The sequence below is a fragment of the Falco cherrug genome, chromosome Z, assembly GCF_023634085.1.
Source record: "Falco cherrug isolate bFalChe1 chromosome Z, bFalChe1.pri, whole genome shotgun sequence".
Lineage (NCBI taxonomy): Eukaryota > Metazoa > Chordata > Aves > Falconiformes > Falconidae > Falco > Falco cherrug.
This window is the reverse complement of record NC_073720.1, coordinates 21,609,711-21,629,949: the sequence shown is the minus strand read 5'-3', so window position 1 is coordinate 21,629,949 and position 20,239 is coordinate 21,609,711. Positions and strand designations below refer to the sequence as shown.

At 37.4% G+C, this 20,239-nt stretch overlaps 1 protein-coding gene across 1 annotated transcript in view; it reads left to right on the top strand.

Annotated features, from left to right (window-relative positions):
• PDE4D (phosphodiesterase 4D) overlaps nt 1–20,239 on the top strand; it is a 624,925-nt gene that overhangs the window by 177,424 nt on the left and 427,262 nt on the right. Inside the window, exon 3 of the mRNA XM_027808274.2 lies at nt 4,047–4,279. Within this exon, the coding sequence (XP_027664075.1) occupies nt 4,047–4,279 (233 nt within the window). The remainder of the gene's footprint in view (nt 1–4,046; nt 4,280–20,239) is intronic.

Here is a 20,239-nt window from a genome sequence, read left to right as displayed (position 1 = left end):
AGGTTACTAGTTGGGAAAAAACCTAGTTCCCCTGCTGAGATCGAAGTGCAGAGACTGATGGGCCAACATCTGTCTGGCAGCTGGCAATGAGCACATCACCATGAGGGGCTGGTACCGGCACCCACGTGGCCCAGACGGGATAACCTGAAGCACCGGCACAGACCGGCAAGTGGCTGCCTGGGTGCTGGCAAGGACCTGGGGCCCTCAGGGGACTGCGGGGTGGGTCGCAGCCAGGCAGCACGCTCTCCATCGTAAACAACACCATATGTGCCAGCGCGCCTGTCGCTGGCGGATCGAGGGGAACGCCCGGAGCCCAGGAGAGGGCTACCAGGATGGTCAGGACTTAGAGCACACAATCAGTGCTGGTGCCCAGCTTGCTTGTCTGCTGTGGAGGAGCAGAAAGGGGGTCTAATGGCAGCCGGCAGCTGCTTGAAGGTCGCTGCAAAAGGCAACAAACTTCAGCTCTTCTCGGCGGCGGCATGCTGTTTAAGGAGGGCCAAGGGCCCCTGTCTGGGATGTTCAGACTGAACATCAGGAGAATCTTCTTCATTAGGAATGTGGTGCAGCACCGGTGCGGGTTATCCACGGAGGCTGGGGAATTTCTGGTGCTGGAGGTTTTTGAGATTCAGACAAAGCTGTGGCTGATGTGATCAAGTGTTGATGATAGTCTCATTTTGAGCATGAGGTTGGACTGGACAGCCTCATGAGGGTCCTTCCAAACAGCAGTTCTGTGATTGTAGTGAGTAAAGATAATGCTCATTATAACCATGTTCAAAAATAAGGCAAAACTAGCACTGCATTTTTTCTTCTGTTTTACCAAGATGAGTAAAATCAATATGATCGTTTACTGGTTTAGATGCGTGAGTATTTGTAACTGACTTGGTGGCCTGTTTTTCTACGAATTGATTTAGTTTTCTATTGTCATGGAAATACGTTAGATGCCTATGTTTTAATCTCTCCAAAGCTTGGCTTTAATATTTGTGTTGGAATTCTTCCCTTTCATGTATGCCTTTCTTCATGCTATAATCTTTTACTTCTGTAATTTTTGCATATGAGTTGAAGAAGAAGTCACTCAGTGAGTTCAGTTTCTCCCTTTGGCTAACTCATTCTTGTTGCCTGTGGCCACAATTAAAAGATTTTTATGATTTTCAGACCTGCCCAAAAAAGCAGGTGATGAAGTGGATCAAATAACCACATGTGATAGACTACTTTTAGCTCAATATCAGTATTTTTCATTTCTTGCAGAGCTATAATTAATTTCATGATTATTTTTTAAATGTATTCAGCTGTCTTGAATATCCACTATGCACACACTGAAAATAGAAGCCTGAAGTTAAACTTCTCCCTGGATAACTATAACACATTAATTCTTGTAGTATTTTCACAGTGATTGATCTTGCTGTTGATTTGCTTCAGAGTACATGCATTAATGCATACCATTTCATAATCCTTGTTTTCTTAAACTGCATTACAGCTAGATTAAGAAAAATCGCTAAATTATGAATTTAGAGTTTGTGATTAAAAATTTAATTAGAAACAGTTTGCTTGCAGCAACTGCTCAATCTCTGAGTATAAATGGAGCTTATTAATATTACTGTGGTGGGTTGACCCTGGCTGGAAGTTACGTGCTCACCAAAGCCACAGTATCATTCCCCTCCTCAGCTGGACACTGGAAAGAAAATGTAACGAAAGGCTTCTATGTTCAAGATAAGGACAGGGAGAGATCACTCAGCAATTACCATCATGTGCAAAACAGATTCAAGTTGAGGAAATCAGTTTAATTTATTACCAATCAAACCACAGTAGGATAATGAGAAATAAATCTTAAAGCACCTTCCCCCCACCTCTCCATTCTTCCCAGGCTCAATTTCACTTCTGTTTTTTTTCTACCTCCTCCCACGCAGGGGGATGGGGCGTGGGGGTTGTGGTCAATTCATCAAATGTTGTCTCTGTCATTCCTGCCTCCTCAGGCAGAGGAGTCCTCATACTCTTCCCCTGCTCCAGCGTGGTCCCTCCCATGGGAGACAGTTCTCCACAAACTTCTCGAACATGAGCCCTTCCCACGGGCTACAGTTCTTCATGAACTGATCCAGCATGGGTCCCTTCCACAGGGTGCAGTCCCTGAGGATCAGACTGCTCCCGTGTAGATCCCCCATGGGGTCACAAGTCCTGCCAGCAAACCTGCTCCAGCCTGGGCTCCTCTTTCCATAGGGCCACAGGTCCTGCCGGGAACCTGCTCCAGTGTAAGCTTCCCACGGGGTCACAGTCTGTTCCAGACACCCACCTGCTCCAGCGTGGGGGGCTCCACGGGCTGCAGGTGTATTATCTGCTCCACCATGGACCTCCATGGGTTGTAGGGGCACAGCCTGTCTCACCATGGTCTTCACCATGGGCTGGTGGGGAATCTTTGCTCTGGCACCTGGAGCACCTCCTGCCCTCCTTCTGCACTGATGTGGGGGTCTGCAGAGTCATTCCCCTCACATATTCTCACTCCTCTCTTCTGATACAATTAGTTGTGCAGGGGTTTTTATTCCCTTTCTTAAATATGTTATCCCAGAGGCACTGCCAGCCATGGCTGATTGGCTCAGCCTTGGCCAGCAGCAGGTTCCTCTTGGAGCCGGCTGGCACTGGCTCTTTCGGACATAGAAGTTTCTGGCATCTTCTCACAGAAGCCACTCCTGTAGCCTCCTTTGCTACGAGCATCTTGCCATGCAAACGCAATACAGTTACTCATCATGAAAGGTGTTTGGTTAATGGCTCTCCCTCTACATACAGAACAAATCCAGTGCCGTTCAGAGTTTTCTTGCATGTGTGCATCAGTGCTCATGAGACAGGTCAAACTGAAGGCCACGTCTGCACTGTAACTGAAGGTGTGATTGTAAGCTGTGGGCATAGTCCAGCTTGCTTTTTCTGTATACCATGTATACCACAATATGAATGTGAACTGTAGTTTGACAGAGGTGGGTAGTTGGTGAACCAGTCTCAAGTATGTTATTAGGACTATGAAGCTATACATGACCTAAGTGGAATAATATACAGCTATATATGCTGTATTCCTAATTCTTAGTTTAGGTGTATAAAATTTTTAGACTTGCTCAGAACTTAGGTGCAGACAGTGGTATCTGTGCTGGGGAATTTATGAAAGTGGTAAAAGGCTTTGTGTAACACATGGAGAAAAAAGACATTTTTTCTTATTATTTCAACAGGCTTCTCAGAATATCAGTGCTCTCACAAAAGTAATTCTTTGAGAATTTCCTCTCACAATAGTGAGCTGTTTGTTAAAAGTTCAGGAAATAGTCTGAAGAAATTTTCTCCCCTGTAAATCAGTATCAGTTGGAAATCTCTTTCCTGTCTACCATTTATTGTCTACCATTCTTCCATGACCCAGAGGATATTACCAGTGGTTAGATAATTAAATTAAAAATAATGTCTACTAATGCTTAGACTTAAGATTTCATTAGGGCCTGACCTTCAGAGCTTCTAATTATTCACTGTTTCTAAGCACTGCAGTGTTGTTTTAAGTACTCATCACTTGCTATTAGCATGAAATTACTGTGAGCAAGAGAGAAGTATGAGAGTAGGGACAGCTGAGAGAATTCAAGGTAAATTTTCTCCTGTTCTCAGTCAAGAGGTGTATAGTTTCGAATCTCTGACTACTACTTTCACTTTATTTGGTTATTGGTATTTGGACTTTCACTTCCAAAAAGTGGTTAAGTTGTAGGGAAGCAAGAATATTGTGGGAAAGAAATTTGTCTAATGTCACTTTTGTCGGCTTTACAGGTATGAGTACCTATTTTATAATAGTGTATTAACCTCATCATAAAATAGCTTTCTGTTCACTTTTAAAACCCCAAATTATCTAAGTCCTAGAAGTTTTTACGTGCATTTTTTCATTCTTTTTCATTTTCTTAATAATGGTAGTAAAGTATTTTTTAATAAAAGTAAATTTATATGAAACTAGCTTATGGAAAGGAATTTATAAATTTATCAGATTAACATTATAGGTAATTTATTACATTATAGGTATTTTTTTGCCTTGATCATAGGTCTCAGAAGTTCTCCATCACAGCACTGAGGATGAAGAGTCTTTCCAGGGATTGGAGCCCTATCTTGTACGGAGATTATCATCTCGTAACATCCAGCTTCCCCCCCTGGCTTTCAGGCAGTTAGAACAGGCAGACTGGGATAAAAAGAATGATACTGAGACTATTCCAAGGCCCACCACTCTTCCACTGAGGATTCCTCCTCTGATTGCCATTACATCTGCCGAGTCCAGCAGGTAAGGTCCAGGAATTTCTCCTTGATTTGTCATTTTCAGTGGGAGGTGCAAGACAGCAGATGCTGCTTTTAAGACAGAAGTTTATTTGTTTTGTAAATCCCTTACAAAAGTGAAAAAGAAGAATAAAATATTAACATGTACATTTGAGAGTGATATTTGGTAATACTGCTTGTAGACCTTTTAGTCATGTCCAAATACAAACACTAGAAAACATTTTCTCCAAACAATACTAATACTTTATGTTCAGAAAGAAGACTTCTGGAGGCATGAAAAAACAGTATTTTGCTATCATAATAAAGGTAGAAGCTTTTTTTGTACACAGAAACTTTTTAACATGATACAGTTTTAAACAAGTTCCAAAAAGTCATGAGAGGCTTTTACCTGTCTTGTTATATCTACATTATTTGTAATGTTAATAGTTGAACATATTTGGTTACAGTCCTTTGTATTCTAGTTCCTTCATACTACACCTGTGACTTTTTGTATCATCCATGCTTTCTAGAGTAGCCTTTCCTGTTCTTAAATGTTTTTGATATTATTTTATTTTCTATTTCTATTTTCCATTATGTGAATGGTTTTTTATTAAATTGTTGTTTACATTGGTGAAGGCAGTGTAGCCATTTGGTAACCTAAGAATATACATGAGAAGGAAAGGTGAACACACTGACAGCTAAAATGCAGGACTTAAGAACCTTTGGACATATCTTCAGAGGGAATACTGTATTCTGAATAATATGGCTGTGAAAAGAATGTAGGACTTATAGCACATGAGAAAAAGCATAAGTATTCATTAAAGTGCTATGGCAAAACCCATCAAATACTACCTTTAAATTTAATATTGCCTCTCATATTTTTTTACCACATGGGTATTAATATTTTTTGAATTAGTGAGACTAGTTCTTGAAAAGTGCTTCTAGAAACACTGACTACATCCATAAAAACATTTAAACATGTAGGTTGTTTGCAAATGTAAATATTATTATTTGAAGAGCTAAATACAAAGTCATTTAGTAAAGTTCTGAAGATAGATTAGTGTCTCAACTTTTTTGTTTTCTATTCAGGGAGGCTGGAGAGATCTGAGACATGGAAGGAAAATAAGTATATGTGGAATGATTATAGTTCACACTCCTGGCCTTTCTATTTGGCTTTGTAGCTTCAGTATTATTTGGCATGTTCAGTGTAAACTGTGTAATACACAGGAGGTACTCTGCGTTTTGTTAGATTTAGTAACCCTGACTGAAAAAAAACAGTATGTATGCTGATGTGGTAGAACACTAGAAAGCAAAATGGAAAACATTACTTCTGCCCTATGAAAAAGTCTAAGTGACTATAGATTTCTGGAGATTGCATTATTTTCTAGGCTGGATTCAATGTGCAAGAGCAAGACAGTTTGACAGGTATTCAAAAAAATAACAAACCTAAAACATACTGGCTGTTTGGGGTAGCTATCTGCTGTACTCACAGAATGATTGCTTCTGTGAGTGGCTTCTCTGTGGCTGAGTCTGTACTGGGCATTGAGCCTGTACCAAGCATTAAGACAGACCTTTGTATCCTGTCTATACCATTCATTCCTATGGTTGGCAGAATGTTTTGAAACTAGAGAAAAGAAGATTTACCTACCAGTAAGTTTATTTCTGAGAGTGACAGGGAAACAGCAGATCTACAGACTGTTGAATGGAGCTGCCAGGCTGTTTAAACAAACAAACAAACCCAAACTGAACACAACAGCAGAAGCAATTATAATGTTGGTGTTTCTTTGTAATACAGAATCTTTAGCTTTTATGATTCTTTTTTAGCTAAGGAGCAGTTATGTTGCTACAGGAAGACTGTTGCTCAGGAAATTAAATTTCTCTAGATGTTTAATGCTGGGTTTCAGTTGTTAACTCTCTCAAGCAGCTACGTGCTTGTAATGCCAGCCAAACAGCTGGAGAAAGCTATCCTTTTATCTGGCATCTTGTCAGCTTGAAAGTACACAAACTTAGGGGACCTATTATGTCTGTGGAAATACAGCTTACCTCCATTGTCTTCAAAAGTATGGAAGTGTGCAGCTGAGAAAAGGAAACCAAAATGTGGGTGGGAGACAGGAGAGGGTTCTCTGTTTTCAGTGGGTAGGGGAAGAGCATCTGGGTCGTAGAAACTCAGTCTGAGGCAGAAGAATTTCTGAAAAGATCTTATATTACAAATGCATGTTTTTGGAGTAATACACCAAAATATCCCAAAGACAGCATTTTAAAACATCTTATGCTGTGATTTAAATACCTGGAATGTGCAAAACTAAAAACAGTGACAAACAGTGACAGTAAATGTAGTTTAGAAAATAAAATACACATTCTGTTCCTAAACATACATATACACATGTGCGCACACATGCTCCCTTTTTTACTCTCTTTTTTCTCTCTCATCTTTACAATGTCTCAGGATTATTTCCAGGTTTATGTTAGCTTTGTAGAGGAATGAGTTGCAGTAATTCAAACAGAGGTTCTCTTTTTTAAGAAAAATATGGCAGAGTAGTTGAAAATCTAGAAAGTAAATATTCAGTATTGTTTTTCTAAACCTTTCACACTTTGTAAACTCTTACTCTTCTGATTCTAAAGAGACATTAGTCTGTTGTCATTCCCATCACCCTGTCAATTTCTTTTCGTGAATAAAGGGAGCCAAATTCTCATTTTTTTCACCCTGGTTAAATGAGGCAATAACAAAGATCATTGTTAAGATGAAGGATTTATGTCTTACATTGAAGTTTCACGTACAAAATCACAAACATGAGCTATAAAAACAAGTGCTTGCAAATGGATAGACTGAGCCTGCAGCTGGTAACCGTTAGACTTGTGAAATGTAAGAACTGCCAGACTTTCTATGGGGAGGATTAGAAACAGGCAGTCAATTGCTTTTGATATTTCAGTTCTTCCCTTTTATTTTTTTTTTTAACAAGCAATATATTTGGCCTATATATAGAGACTATTAAATATGATATTTTACTGTAAGCTAGGACCACATGTTTTAAATTTTCAGTTTTCCTCAAATAACCATAATTGAGTTTACCTTAAATTTTCACAGTTTTCCTCAAATAACCATAATTGAGTTTACCAACAGTTTTGATGTAGGTAACAGCTATGGTGACGTTTAAGATGGGGTGCACAGATAGGAAGGGAACAACAGCAGAATACTTTTGCTTTCACCAAAGCAGCTGGTATTAAAATGGTGGGGGACTGTCACTCTTAGGAACTCATTTGTTTAAGAGATTTACAGTATTTGATCTTACCTACTTTATAATAACTATTTCAAAGAAGGTTTACTTTCCTCTATATTTGTTTTGCCCGATAGCCACAGATCCCACCCTGATTCAATACTCAAGCAAATATTTGTATTATGATAGTAAGTGTGATACTGTAAATCTGATTTCTTCCTTCAAACACTTCAATATGATTTAAGACAGTTTGTTAAATCCATATGTAATGATGGTATTGGTTTGTCCAAAACTTCATGAAATATGATGGAAGTCTTTTCAGTCACCTTTGTTATGAAATACCTCTTTGCACTGTTTAACTTGGAAGAGATGGAATAGGAGAAGATAGGGTAGGATATAGATATTCTTGAGCTGGCTGGACTAGCATTTGTTGGACAATATGAATTGCAATGGCACATATACATACTCCACTCTCAGTGATACAGATCCCAGGTGTCAGAGGCTGATGCAGTCTTTTATTTTCCCTTTAAAAGATACCTTCCCCCATGACAAAGGGGCAAACTCCCCCCGTTGTTGCTGTGAATCTTTTGTTCTCTTAATACATATTACTGACATAATATGATGGGAAATGTCATGTTTTTTGGATATAAAGTCCAGAAAAGTAAGAGTATATCATGTACTTCAAGACTTCATAACTTCATAAGGAGTTAGTTGAAAGCAAAAAGTTACTTTGGCAGTGAGATGGTTATAAAGGCTTTCAGTGCAAAAATATATAAAATAATGTTTTGTGTTTCATCTAGTTATCTGTAATTGAGTATATATAGTGTCTCTTCTTACTATTTACCCTATTCTTTGCTCAAACATCTTTTGGGAGAGGTTATTTTAATTGTACAACATAAGATCTATTTTAAATTGCTTTCATATGCTTATGTACAACTCAAAGCATATATATTAGTGTTTATGAAACTTTAGGGAGCTACAGGAATGACTTACATGATTGCTAATTTCTGAAGTATCTTTTTTGCGATGTTCCTTCTCTCCTAATTTATCAGTTTTTCCTTAAGTTAAGTTCTGTGAATTAGATAGGCACTGTGCTGCTTAAAAACTTCTGTGTTTTATTATCCATTAAAGAAGCAATCAAAATTCTCCATTGGAAATCAGATAAAGACTTGATTTAAAATTATCCTGGTTTTCTTTATGCCCTTTAAAGATTCATTTAAACTTTTTAATATCTGTTTTTGAAAAGAAATAAGTAGAAAATTATTAGCATCATCAGTGCAAGTTTGATACAAAATAGCAATACAGACTGAGTCCTGATTTCAGACTATATCTGTCTTAATGTCTACCATGTGCTTGCTCATTGTCTTTCCCCATAAGCGTAATACCTCAAAGATTAAATTTTTTCTTCTGAGTCAGGGCAAGAAAAACTTTTTCAAATGTTAGACAGCTTAAATGTGTGAATCCCGAGCCATAATTTTGCAGTTATTCATTTACTATACCAGCAATGTACTTTTTAAACAACAGCTAGAATTCTAACCAAGAACTTGCAAAAGTTTGAGTAGCCACAGTGCTTGTCATGGAGATTGAAGTAACTGCAGTGCCTGTCTCTGGGGTTTTGAGTAGCCATAGGGACTGCCAGTGGGGTTGGAGTAGCTGCAGTGCCTGTCGCAGGTGTTGGAGTAGCCGTGGATAGTTGCTTAACCCTAAACAAAATCTGAAGCGTAGTCATCATTCCTAGCAACAGAACCAGGACCAGAAATACCCTGGTCTCAACATCCCAAGGATATTCAAAATTTTTAAAGTTCTCAAATCCTTCTGTGATCGGCCTGGAGGAGAAGAAAGCTGCTGGAAGGGAAGGAGGGAGGGAGGGAGGGAGGGAGAGAGGAAGGAAGGAAGGAAGGAAGGCAGGCAGATGTCTCCCCTATAGTTTGCCTCTCCAAGGAGAAAAGTCAAAAAATGTAATTATTAATAGTTCCCACTAAATGGCTCCCCAAGTACAGAGGTGATGACAAGGCTGAGTACATATATCAGGTTAGTTTCACGACCAGCAATTGTATCATATCATCAGTACAAGTACAGCACAGTATCAACCTTAGCCTAGGCCCAAGGATGATAAACACAACAGGGAACATGTACTGCAAGTAAAGTATTAAATAGTGTAACAATGAAATCAAGTGCAGCAACTTTGGAAGCAAATCAATTAACATTGTGACCAGTGACTATTAAACTAGTATAATAAATATTTATAACAAATTTGTTTTAACACACTCTAGTCAGACCTGTCATTATCTCAACCCTTCCAGCCCCATGTTGTGTGCCAAAAAGCACCATTGTGGTTTAACCCCAGCTAGCAACTAAGTACCGCACAGCTGCTCAGTCACCCCCACTGACATTCCCCCCTCCCCCATAGGATGGGGAGGAGAATCAGAAAAAGGTAAAACACATGGGTTGAGATAAGAACAGTTTAATAATTGAATTAAAGAAAACAATAAGAATACAACAACAAGAATTACAATAATAATAATAATGAAGGGGAGAGGGAGAGAGAGGAATAAAACCTAAAGGAAGAAAAACAGATGCCACACAACACAATTGCTCACCACCTGGTCACTTGATGCCCAGCCAGTCCCTGAGCAGCGATCGGCCCCTCCTGGCCAACTCCCCCTGTTCATATACTGAGCATGACGTTCTATGGTATGAAATATCCTTTTCGCTAGTTCAGGCCAGCTGTCCTGGCTCTGCTCCCTCCCAGCTTCTTGTGCACTTGCTCACTGGCAGAGCATGGGAAACTGTGAACTCCTTGATTTAGAGTAAGCACTACTTAGCAACAAATCAGTGTGTTGTCAACGTTATTCCCATACTAAATCCAAAACACAGCACCCACTACTAAGAAGAAAGTCAGCCAAAATCAGGACAGTTATTGTTTTTAGGGAATGAGTCTTAGAGGCAATTAAAGTAAGGAGATTGGATCTTAGCAGAGTAACATGTAATAAAGATAAAAGCTAGGGAAAAGCTGCTTTTCAAATTCATTTATTCACACCACAGTAGGGTAGTGTATGTAGTGAAAATAAGTGGGAACTATGGTTTATATAGTGCTGAAAGATGAAAAAAAAGAAAATTTGTTATTTAATTTATTTTTTAACTCAGAATTATGATCTTGTGTCTGCCAAGCTGTAACTCTTCTCAGGAAACTTCTCATGGGTCTAGGCTGTTTTCCAAAGCCTGACTCACCTGCCAGTTAAGAATAGTGAAGAACAGCACAATAATTCTTCAGCACTTTTGTTGCACTTTCTTCATTTTAAAAGCTTTATAAACTTGAGCAAATCCTCATGTTACCTTTGGGAGACCAGTTAGTAGGCAAGTAGCGTTATTTTGACTTTATGCATAGGAAAACATGCATGCAAAGGGGTACTGCAACTGTTCAAGACCACAGAACACACCTGTAATCAAACTATGAACAGAATTCAAGAGGTTTTGGCTCCTGGTTTTGTGTTTAGCCTACACTACTGGTTAGAAGGCTGAGGATGGAACCTGGGGGGGGGGGGGGGGGGGGGGTGCGGCATGTAGATACCTCAATTTTATCATCTCAGCCTTTAAAAATGAACTCAGTAGGTCAAGGAGAATTTTCCTGACCAGGTCTGAAAAGGTTTTTAATTGTTATTAGTAGGAGTTAAATATGTAACTGTTGTTATGCATCTGGACTCACAATGAACCTTTGTTTCTATCATACTGACTCAGTCTCATTGAATTCTATCTGACTGCAATATCTGTTACCAAGAAAAGTGTATTTAATTAGTAAGGAAATCAAAATTGAGTCGGTATTTAAGCTCAGATCTTTCAGTGGGAATTTGTGAGGTTAAGTGGATATTAGAAGTCTTAATGTTTTGTGGCATTCAAGCCCTGACTTTCAAGAGAGTCTTATGTTTTGGTCACCAGCATCAACAATTTCTATGTTGCTATATGTATGCTGGAATAATGTTGGAGAACAACTTAAAAATAATTTTATTGGTCAAGAATTTAATTGATTAGGTGCTGAAGAGAGGTAAGGAAGTTGTGAAGGTGTCGAGACCGATATGAGAATACTTGCATAACAGCAATTCTTAATACCTGTGCACAACTTCTGACCTTACACTTATCTCTAGCCCCCCAGCTCCCAGAGAAAAGGATTATATTAACTTATGCCTGGATGATTTAGATCTGATGCACAGGTAGACTATGCAGGACAACAGGTACTGTGTCCAGCCCAGCACTAGTCATTCTGAAATACTTTTAAAAATCAGAACTTTGATCAAATACTACTGGTTTATTCAGCAGTGGTAAAATTTCTAGTTTTTCAATAATAAAAATGACCTCTTCGCCCTTTGAAATAATTACTTATATAACATACACTGGTAACAGACATTACTGTAAATTGTGGATAAATAGTGTATGTGTGAATGTATTTTCTGGTTTAAGAAAAAAATGTACAACTAGTATTTAAAATAGGCATTTTGAAATAGTTACCTTTAGTTGATAGCTATATCTGAAAAAAAGCTAAAACGTGGTTTAGAACTCTGCAGCGTTGTGTAATTAGCAGATAAAGTTTGAGATTAACTTTTTAAAAGTCAGGTAACAGCACATAATAGTCTGAGCTGAGGTTATTTTTTGCCTTTGATGAACTTCATATGACTCCTGTCACGCCATTCCTCTAGCTTGCTAAGGCCCTGTGAATGGCAGCCCTCCAGTGTATCAGGTGCTCCCACGATTTTGGTGTAATCTGCAAACTTCCTGAGGGTCCATTACATCTTACCGTCCAGATAGTTGTTGAAGGTTTTAATCAGTCTTGGCTCCAGTGAAAACTCCTGGGGGACTCTGTTCTTATCTAGCTGCTGCTTAGGTTTCGAACCATTTGCCCACAACCTTTTGAGCCTGATGGTGCAACCAGTAGTCTACTCATCTCGTCCATATCTTTACTGCTTGGCTACAAGATTCAGTGAAAGTCTGTCAAAAACCTTCCTGCTGTTGCTGCTGTTGTCTTTCAAAGAGACAGGAATTTCTTCATGAAAGGGAATTGGGTTCATCACATATGATTTGCCCTTAGTAAATTTATGCTGAGTGTTCCAAATCTCTTCTTGTCCTTCATATGCTTAGAAATTACTTCTAAGAGAACTTGTTCAATAACTTTCCTAGGATCTAATATAAGGTTGAGGCAGGCTGTAGTTTCCCAAGTTCTCTTCTGCTGCCTTTTAAAGATGTTCTTACCATCAATCGTTTTCAGGTCACTGGGGACCTCTGCAGGTTACCACAACTTTTCAAAGATGATAAAGAGCACATGGCTTCACAATGACATTGATCAGCTTTGTCACCCATTAGATGCATCCAACATGGTCACAATAACTTGAACTTGACCAATTTACTTAAGCAGAACCTAACCTGATCCATCCCTGCAGTGGGTGGTACGTTTTACGCTCTCAAATCTTTCCTTTTGGACAAAGTGATCTGGGAGGCCTGAGAACAGCCTTGCCAGTAAAATAAGGCAAAGAAGAGTTTGAGTACTTCATCCTTTTCCATGTGATTCATCACTTCGTTGCCTACTCCTTTCAGCAGCAGGCCCACATTTTCCTTTTTTCTTTTTGCCTTTGATATACTTTTTTGCTGCCCTTCATCTCCAATGCCAGGTTCATCTCCAACTGAGCTTTGACTTCCCTGGTGTCATTCCTGAAAAGCCAGGTGACACTTCCATCGTCCTCCTTGGAAATGTGTTTCTTATTCCACTTCCTGTATTTCTGTTTTATGCATTTCATCTCTGTCAGAAGTTCCTTGCTCAGCCAGTTTGATGTCCTACTGTTGTTTCTAAGTCCTTAATCACAGTTTGTTTATCCTGTGTACTACAGCATAGTGAGTCACTGGCTGATTCTGTGGCATTTTTATGATAAAATATTATTTTAATTTTCAATTATTATTACATTCCTGTATGCATTCCATAAAAAGGAGGGATTTCTTAATGTGACTACATTGGTTCTGGTTTTGCATTCACGTAATTTGGTGCCGTTTTGTTAAACAGAGTGAGAGAGACTCTTTTCTTGTTTCATAGCTGATTTGGTTGTAGGTATAAAGAGACTGGGCATTTGCTAAGTAACTCTTTATTTTTTTTTTTTCGTGATGATTCTTCCTAGTCTGCTGCTCATTTACCTGCTTAGATGATTACTGTTGCCAAGTTCTACAGATACTGTGGCTCATCTTGCAAAGGAAAGCTCAAAAAGTAAAAGACTGCTTCTAATTATAACTGGTTTGAGTTGCAGTGAGGTAGGAAAAGGCTGGGAATTCATCAAGATCAGCTTTACTTTCTGTACCATAAGTGGAGGAGGTATTATGTTAATAGTTGTTAAGTTTTATACTTTTCAGGTATTGTCTTTTTTTAAGCAGTTAACTGGTAAAATAGTTATTTTGTTAAAATATTTCTTCAAGCAATCAGCCAAATCCAAGCCCACACCCTACTGAAAGTTGTGTGAAATTGAAAACAGTGATTCACTATTGAAAATGCAGTGTGAAAAGAAATGCATAACAAAGTAATCTCTTAATATATACTTTTTCACTGTCATATTAACGTCAATTCAGAGATGATAAAAGAAATCAGAAAGCTTATCCAATCAGAGGAATACATAGTGTCTTCCTTATGAGGATTTAATGTAAGAAATTGTCCCTTTAGATTAGCTTCACTATTGAAGATGTCTTGGCCTCGTTCTGATTTGCATTTCAATCACCCCTACAGCAGCAGCTTATAAGTACAAACAAGAAACCTACTGGACTGTCACAGGCACTCAAAGCTAAGGGAAAGGTGGAAATCAGTTCAAGACGGTGATCCAGCCAGCAGCTGTGCTTGAATCCAGCCTTTAGGACAATTCCATCCAAGCTGTCTTGGACTGGAATGACGTGGTGAACTGTCCGTGCATCTTGTGTCATTGCATGCAGAATGGTGCCTAGCATCTGAGCAGGCCATGTATACCTGGGAGAGACACCCATATGTTTTTGCATAGTATGCAGAAGCATATTAATTATGAGCATTTACGTGACCCAATCTTTCTACAGGTCTCTGTTTGTATCATCTTTATTAAGGCTGATTACAGGCTATATTTTTTCTCATGTGTTCCTTTCTCTAAATCAGCAGAAGCAACAAGGTGGTGTACAGGCAAAGGATCTATGCTATCTATGTAGCAAATCATTCCTTACCTCTCTTGCTTCAGTACAATCCTGTGTGGAGATAAGCATCTGATCACATCAACTAACAATTAGTACACACATTTCATAATAAAATTGAATGCTACTTTATAGCCTTATTCTATTTATAACTCATACCTAACTAAGAAATTCTCAGAAGAAAATGGATAGATTTCAGGTGGTTACTTGGGAAGCTCTGCCTTGGTAAGCCTATCAGTTATGCCTGCCCTATTCTTTCTTCTGTCAGGTACCTGCTTATGGACAGTACGGATTGTTGGCTAGAAAGACTCCAGGTCTGACTAAGTACAGCCATTCTCACATAAAATGGATTGTAATAGTTTCTCTTCTCTAGACCATTGTCATCTGTTCATAATATGCATTCAGCTTGGCTCTGCAGAATTTTCATCCACGTTGAGACCATTAGTAACCATAATTTATTAATAAAGTTAAGAGGTGTATGCATAGTAAGGTCTTAATTTATTTCATGACTGAGTACAGATTTAGAATTATAAATTTACTTTGTATCTTTTGAACATATTTCCAGTAACATTTCACATTACTAGCAAATGATGCAGGAAATGCAGATTCCAAATCTCACTTTGGAATTTGAACATTTAACATTTAAAGGGTTGCTGTTTAAGTAGTGTATAATATCACATCCAAATGTATACAAAATATTTTGGATAGTTTTGATGAGGCATTTCACACTGTTGGAATAGAAAGAACATTTTATAATACCACATTATTATCAAAATGCTGTTTCATTAAATGACATAATATTTTTTGAAAGTTTATTGAGAAGAAAAAAATACTTTGTATTCTTACAGATGGGACTTATTTTTTCTCTTCACTTTGCAGCAATTTTTTATCTATTTGAAAAATAAAGTTTTTTATAAAATATAAAGTTCAAATGCAGAAACTAAGATTTGAATTTATTGAGGTGATGCTTTGAGTTCCATTTAAAAATTTAAGAAGAAAATTAATGAAACATACAATGAATAATTTTCCAGATTGGAACACATGGAATAAATGGGATTTTCTGGAAGCAGGAGGAAGTTGATTTCTTCACAGTTGAAATCAAAATTATACTTTGAAATTAGGAAGCATAGAAAGTATTTTCCCCATACATATTTATATCAGGTATACCCTCTGAGAACAGCCTCTTAAGTACGTTCACTCATCTACTGACTTCCTTTTTCTGTTTCTGGCTAAGGCTCCAAACTCTCTTCTGATTCTTTTAAACATCGTAGTTACAGTTTCCCTTTTCACTTCGGATCAAGGTACTACAGCAGTTCTCTGAGATGTAAACAGATCAGATCCTCTTGGAATGTAAATATAACATGATTTTTGCTGTCCTTAAAAAGGTCTTCTTTAAAAGAGATAATGTCTATAATGGAGATGAAAAGAAAGGACTTTAGAATTATCTTGCAAAACTATATGGGCAGATAATTTTTAGTTCTTGTTACAGCAAAGAAAATAGAAGAGACAAGCCACAAAAGGCTGCAACTCTGGTTTTACCTCTTTCCCGGCAGTGAACCAATTTTGAGGTGTTTTTCATAGGTTTGTTGCTTGAACTTCTGAGTGCAGAGTAAAAAATGTGGGCCTTATCAGAGGATCTGCTCCATGTGATAGGGTAAGATCTGGTTGACTGCTATTACTTTCAGCAAATTAAGTTCCTATGCAATCTCAGGTAATGGCTATGTAATGGTCTCATTCTGTTCTCTCTTGCCACATCCCATAACTATAATTTTATTTAATTTAAAAGTAACTCTGTTCTTTTTTCTGGTATAGGTGACAGGGTGATTAAATATAACAGACAATGAGAAATGTGTGAATAGGTGGATGCAGAATCTCACAGACTCTACAATAAAAAGTTTCATTATGACAGTCTGTGGCCCTATAAGGTTTAACGTTAGACATGTCTGCATGTACCTAACAGAAAATAAATGTATGGTAATAAGATAATTTTTGATAGCAATGTATGATCTGAAATTCATTAAACGTGCAGAAATCAAGACTTTTCAACGAAGTCAAATCAGTTGTATGGAATTTCAGCTGCTTTTATCTAGTTTCATACTCAAGCAACTGGATTTTTATGACAGCTTTGAAAAGTTTGAGGGTTGTGTCTTTCTCTGACTGCAGTCTTGTAACATTTCTTTTCTTAGATTCCTTCTGTTACTCTGTTTTGGCTCATATCTCCCTTCTCCTTCAGATGCTGACATCTTTTGATTCTTATAGTGTTTATTATAATTGCTATCACTGTCTAAAACATCTATTAATCATACATATTCTGGTTTTCTTGGTCTGCCACAATGTAAGATAGTTCTCTTTCATGTTGTGTGTCATTTTTATAACTATTCCTCACCTTTGGCAGAAGACTTGAGTTCAGTATGTCCTAAAATATCACCACTGGACACACACATGATTGATGGAGGACATTGAGTAGACTGTGTTGAGTAACTTATACAATGTATTTTATTATCAATTTATTATCAAGTAATTTATACAATACTCAACACCATGATTTCTAATCATTTTATGACAATAAAAATATAGAAACTTTTGTACAGTTCTGGAAAAAGAATAGTCAGCTTTTTCTCAAGTAACTTAAATACAGGTGTGAAAAGCATAGCATTTTTATTTCTATACAGAGAAAACTACAGCAAGATATTCAATAATCAGTAGTAAAAGTTGATGTCATCGTAGTAATTTTTCTCAGTCAAAAGTCAAATCTGATTTTTTATTGTCAAATTGAAATGTATGAAATAATCCCTAGCCCTAAATGTTTCTCTTGAGATGCTTAATCTATTGTGTACGCATGATTCAGTAGCAATTGCTCCTTTACATCAAATGTGATTGTGCTTTTTGATTCACAGATTAATTGGTGTAAATCTGGACAAGAACTATGCTTTTTTCATCTTTATGTTTGATGCTACAGTTTCTTGATGTCAAATACACTTGCAAAGTATGATTGTTCTGCACATAGAGAAGTTGGCAAAATCCTGTTTAATTAAATGATGACAGGATGCACCATAGAATTTCTAAAAGCTGCGTGGGAGATTAATATAAAGTCATCGGTAGTCTGGGGTTTCCTCTGGAGACTGTTCTGTAAATTTAGCCTTAATTCAAAGCAGAATAAAAAAGATCTTAGGATTTTGTTTGTTAAGTATGCTACTTTAAAGTAAATTACATTCTTTAAAACTTATAGAATGATGGTGTTTTTATTGTAGTAGAGGAGGAAATTACCAAAAATGAAGGAGGTATAGAAAAAGCCTTTTAAATCCTGGCATTAAGTTAATAACATAAAACAAGCAGTGTTCGTTTCTCTGGTAGTTTAAAAATCTTCAAGCTCTTCATTAACATGCTTGTATTTGATGATTGTCATTGATTTCCTGGATAAAGAAGAGGCTAGATGTACTCTGACATAGCTTTTCAGAGAAGAATTATACAAAATAAACTAGAAGTTGCTAACCTGAAAAGCTGCATCATTGCAGATGAATATATTCCAGAGCTAGAAATCTTTCAACACCGATTAGTGCTGAATTTATACTGGAAACTTTTCTGTGGTTCTGATTACCTCACCTCTCAGGATTTTTATTCTTGCTAAATGCTTTACTGAGTAATGGAATCATGGCTGTTGCAGTTTTTGGGATCTCCATTACAGCCATGAATAGAAGCTGAGCATCCTAAATCCCAGTTCAAATATATGTGGCATTTCAATGACAGGCTGAGTTGAAGATCCATTATACCTTTGGTGCTCTTGGAAATACATGCTTGCCCCTACACAATACTTACTGACAAATGTGAAATCTGCAATTTCTGAAAAAGGTGAGAAATTCCTAGGGGTTTCTAGATTTAAGAGTTTTCCCTAGATTTGAGGAGTGTCACTTCAGTGTTGTCTTATTTTGCCTATCTTTGATACACCTTGAGTTTGGAAGATATTTTGAAAATAACTGGAGAAACCTTCTCAGTCCGCAAAACACAGAAAGTTAAATTTATAAGCCAAGAGTAATTGTGGTAAGGCTTTTGTCAAGGACAGTGAAGGCAAGCAAAGAAATCTCATGGAAAAGCTATGCTACCAGTTTCCCATGTTGTGTCAAGACTAATAAAATGTGCATAGAGTATTACTGAAGTAACACAGAGTACCAAGGAACTGTGATGAGAATAAGTGATACTGTTGAAATCATTTAAATTACCATCTTTACTTCCTTGTATAGCATTTTTCATAGGAAAGATGAAGACCCATCTGATGCTTAATAGCTACATAGTTACCTAAACTTTCTATTATATGATGTGCTTAACTAAGAATTAAGAGGGAACAACCTACTGAAGAATGTAAAAAGCTGTGGAAAAAGGTAGCATGGATAAAAGAAAACAAAGCAGGAATATTGTTGCTACCAGTAGAGTGGTGTAAGTGTATGAACTAAGAATGTGAGACAATTCACTGAGAGAATATAGTTGGATTTTTTTCTCTCTCTGATTTCAACTGCAACTGCCCAACACTTTCTATTTATGACAGCATTTACTGTCATAAATTATTTCAGTAATTAAAGCAGTAAGTGGATTATTATTTCTTACCCAGTAGTATATCTCAGTCAGAGAAATCAAGCTCCTGGTGGTGGTTTTTCCATTAGCATTACATGAATTTTAGCTATCCATCATGAACAAAGAATAAAATGAAAAACAGAAGATTTCATTGCCTGAGTGACAAGTGGCACTTAAAAGTTCTGATTCCCTGAAGTAGGAACTGTTTGCTTATTTGCAGAACTTGAGGACAGAATTTAGTGCTCTGTATTTTATGATACCTGGCAGATTGTAAGAAAATAAACCTGTACTTAATTTATTCTGTAGGTAGGTATTGCAATTCATTGGTTCCTACAAGGCTGTAGATTACATAGGTTTTGGGGAAAGTATTCATACAAGTGTTTATGTACATTGAAAGCTACTATATTGTTTATGAACACCCTCATGATACTGAATATGTGAACATTTCTTTCTTTGAAGGGTTAATTATTAAAAACACATCCAGATCCACAACCTCCAAACCACCAGTAAAAAAAAAAAGCAAACATAAAATCTTACAAGTATTCCCCGTTAATCCTGAGATGTTAATCACATTCTAACAATAGTGGCTAGGCACTGATAGTTTCCAGTATCTCTGACACCATCTTAAACCCTTTTTGAATACAAATTTAAAATGTCCTGATTGCACTGGACCACACTAATACAAGCAGCATGTAGTTACACTGCTCTAAAAGAGGTAATAATTTCTGTCTACTATTCTTGCCTCTGCAAGACTCCATTGATGAGTTAGAGGGGAAACAGGGCAACAGTGCTTCAGTGAATGCTGGGAATGGTTTCAGAGTTTCTCCTATTTGTGATTGCTGCCTTGGATAGTCACAGTCTGGCTAACATTCCCATAGGGTTTACAAACCCTGTAAATATCAAGCAGAAGCTCAGCTTCTGTTGTTTTTTGGTTTGTGTTTTTTTGTTGCTGTTGTTTGTCATTTTAAGGAGTGAAATGTAGCTTTTAATCATTTAATCTTTATGTATTTCTCTCCACTTGGAAATACTGG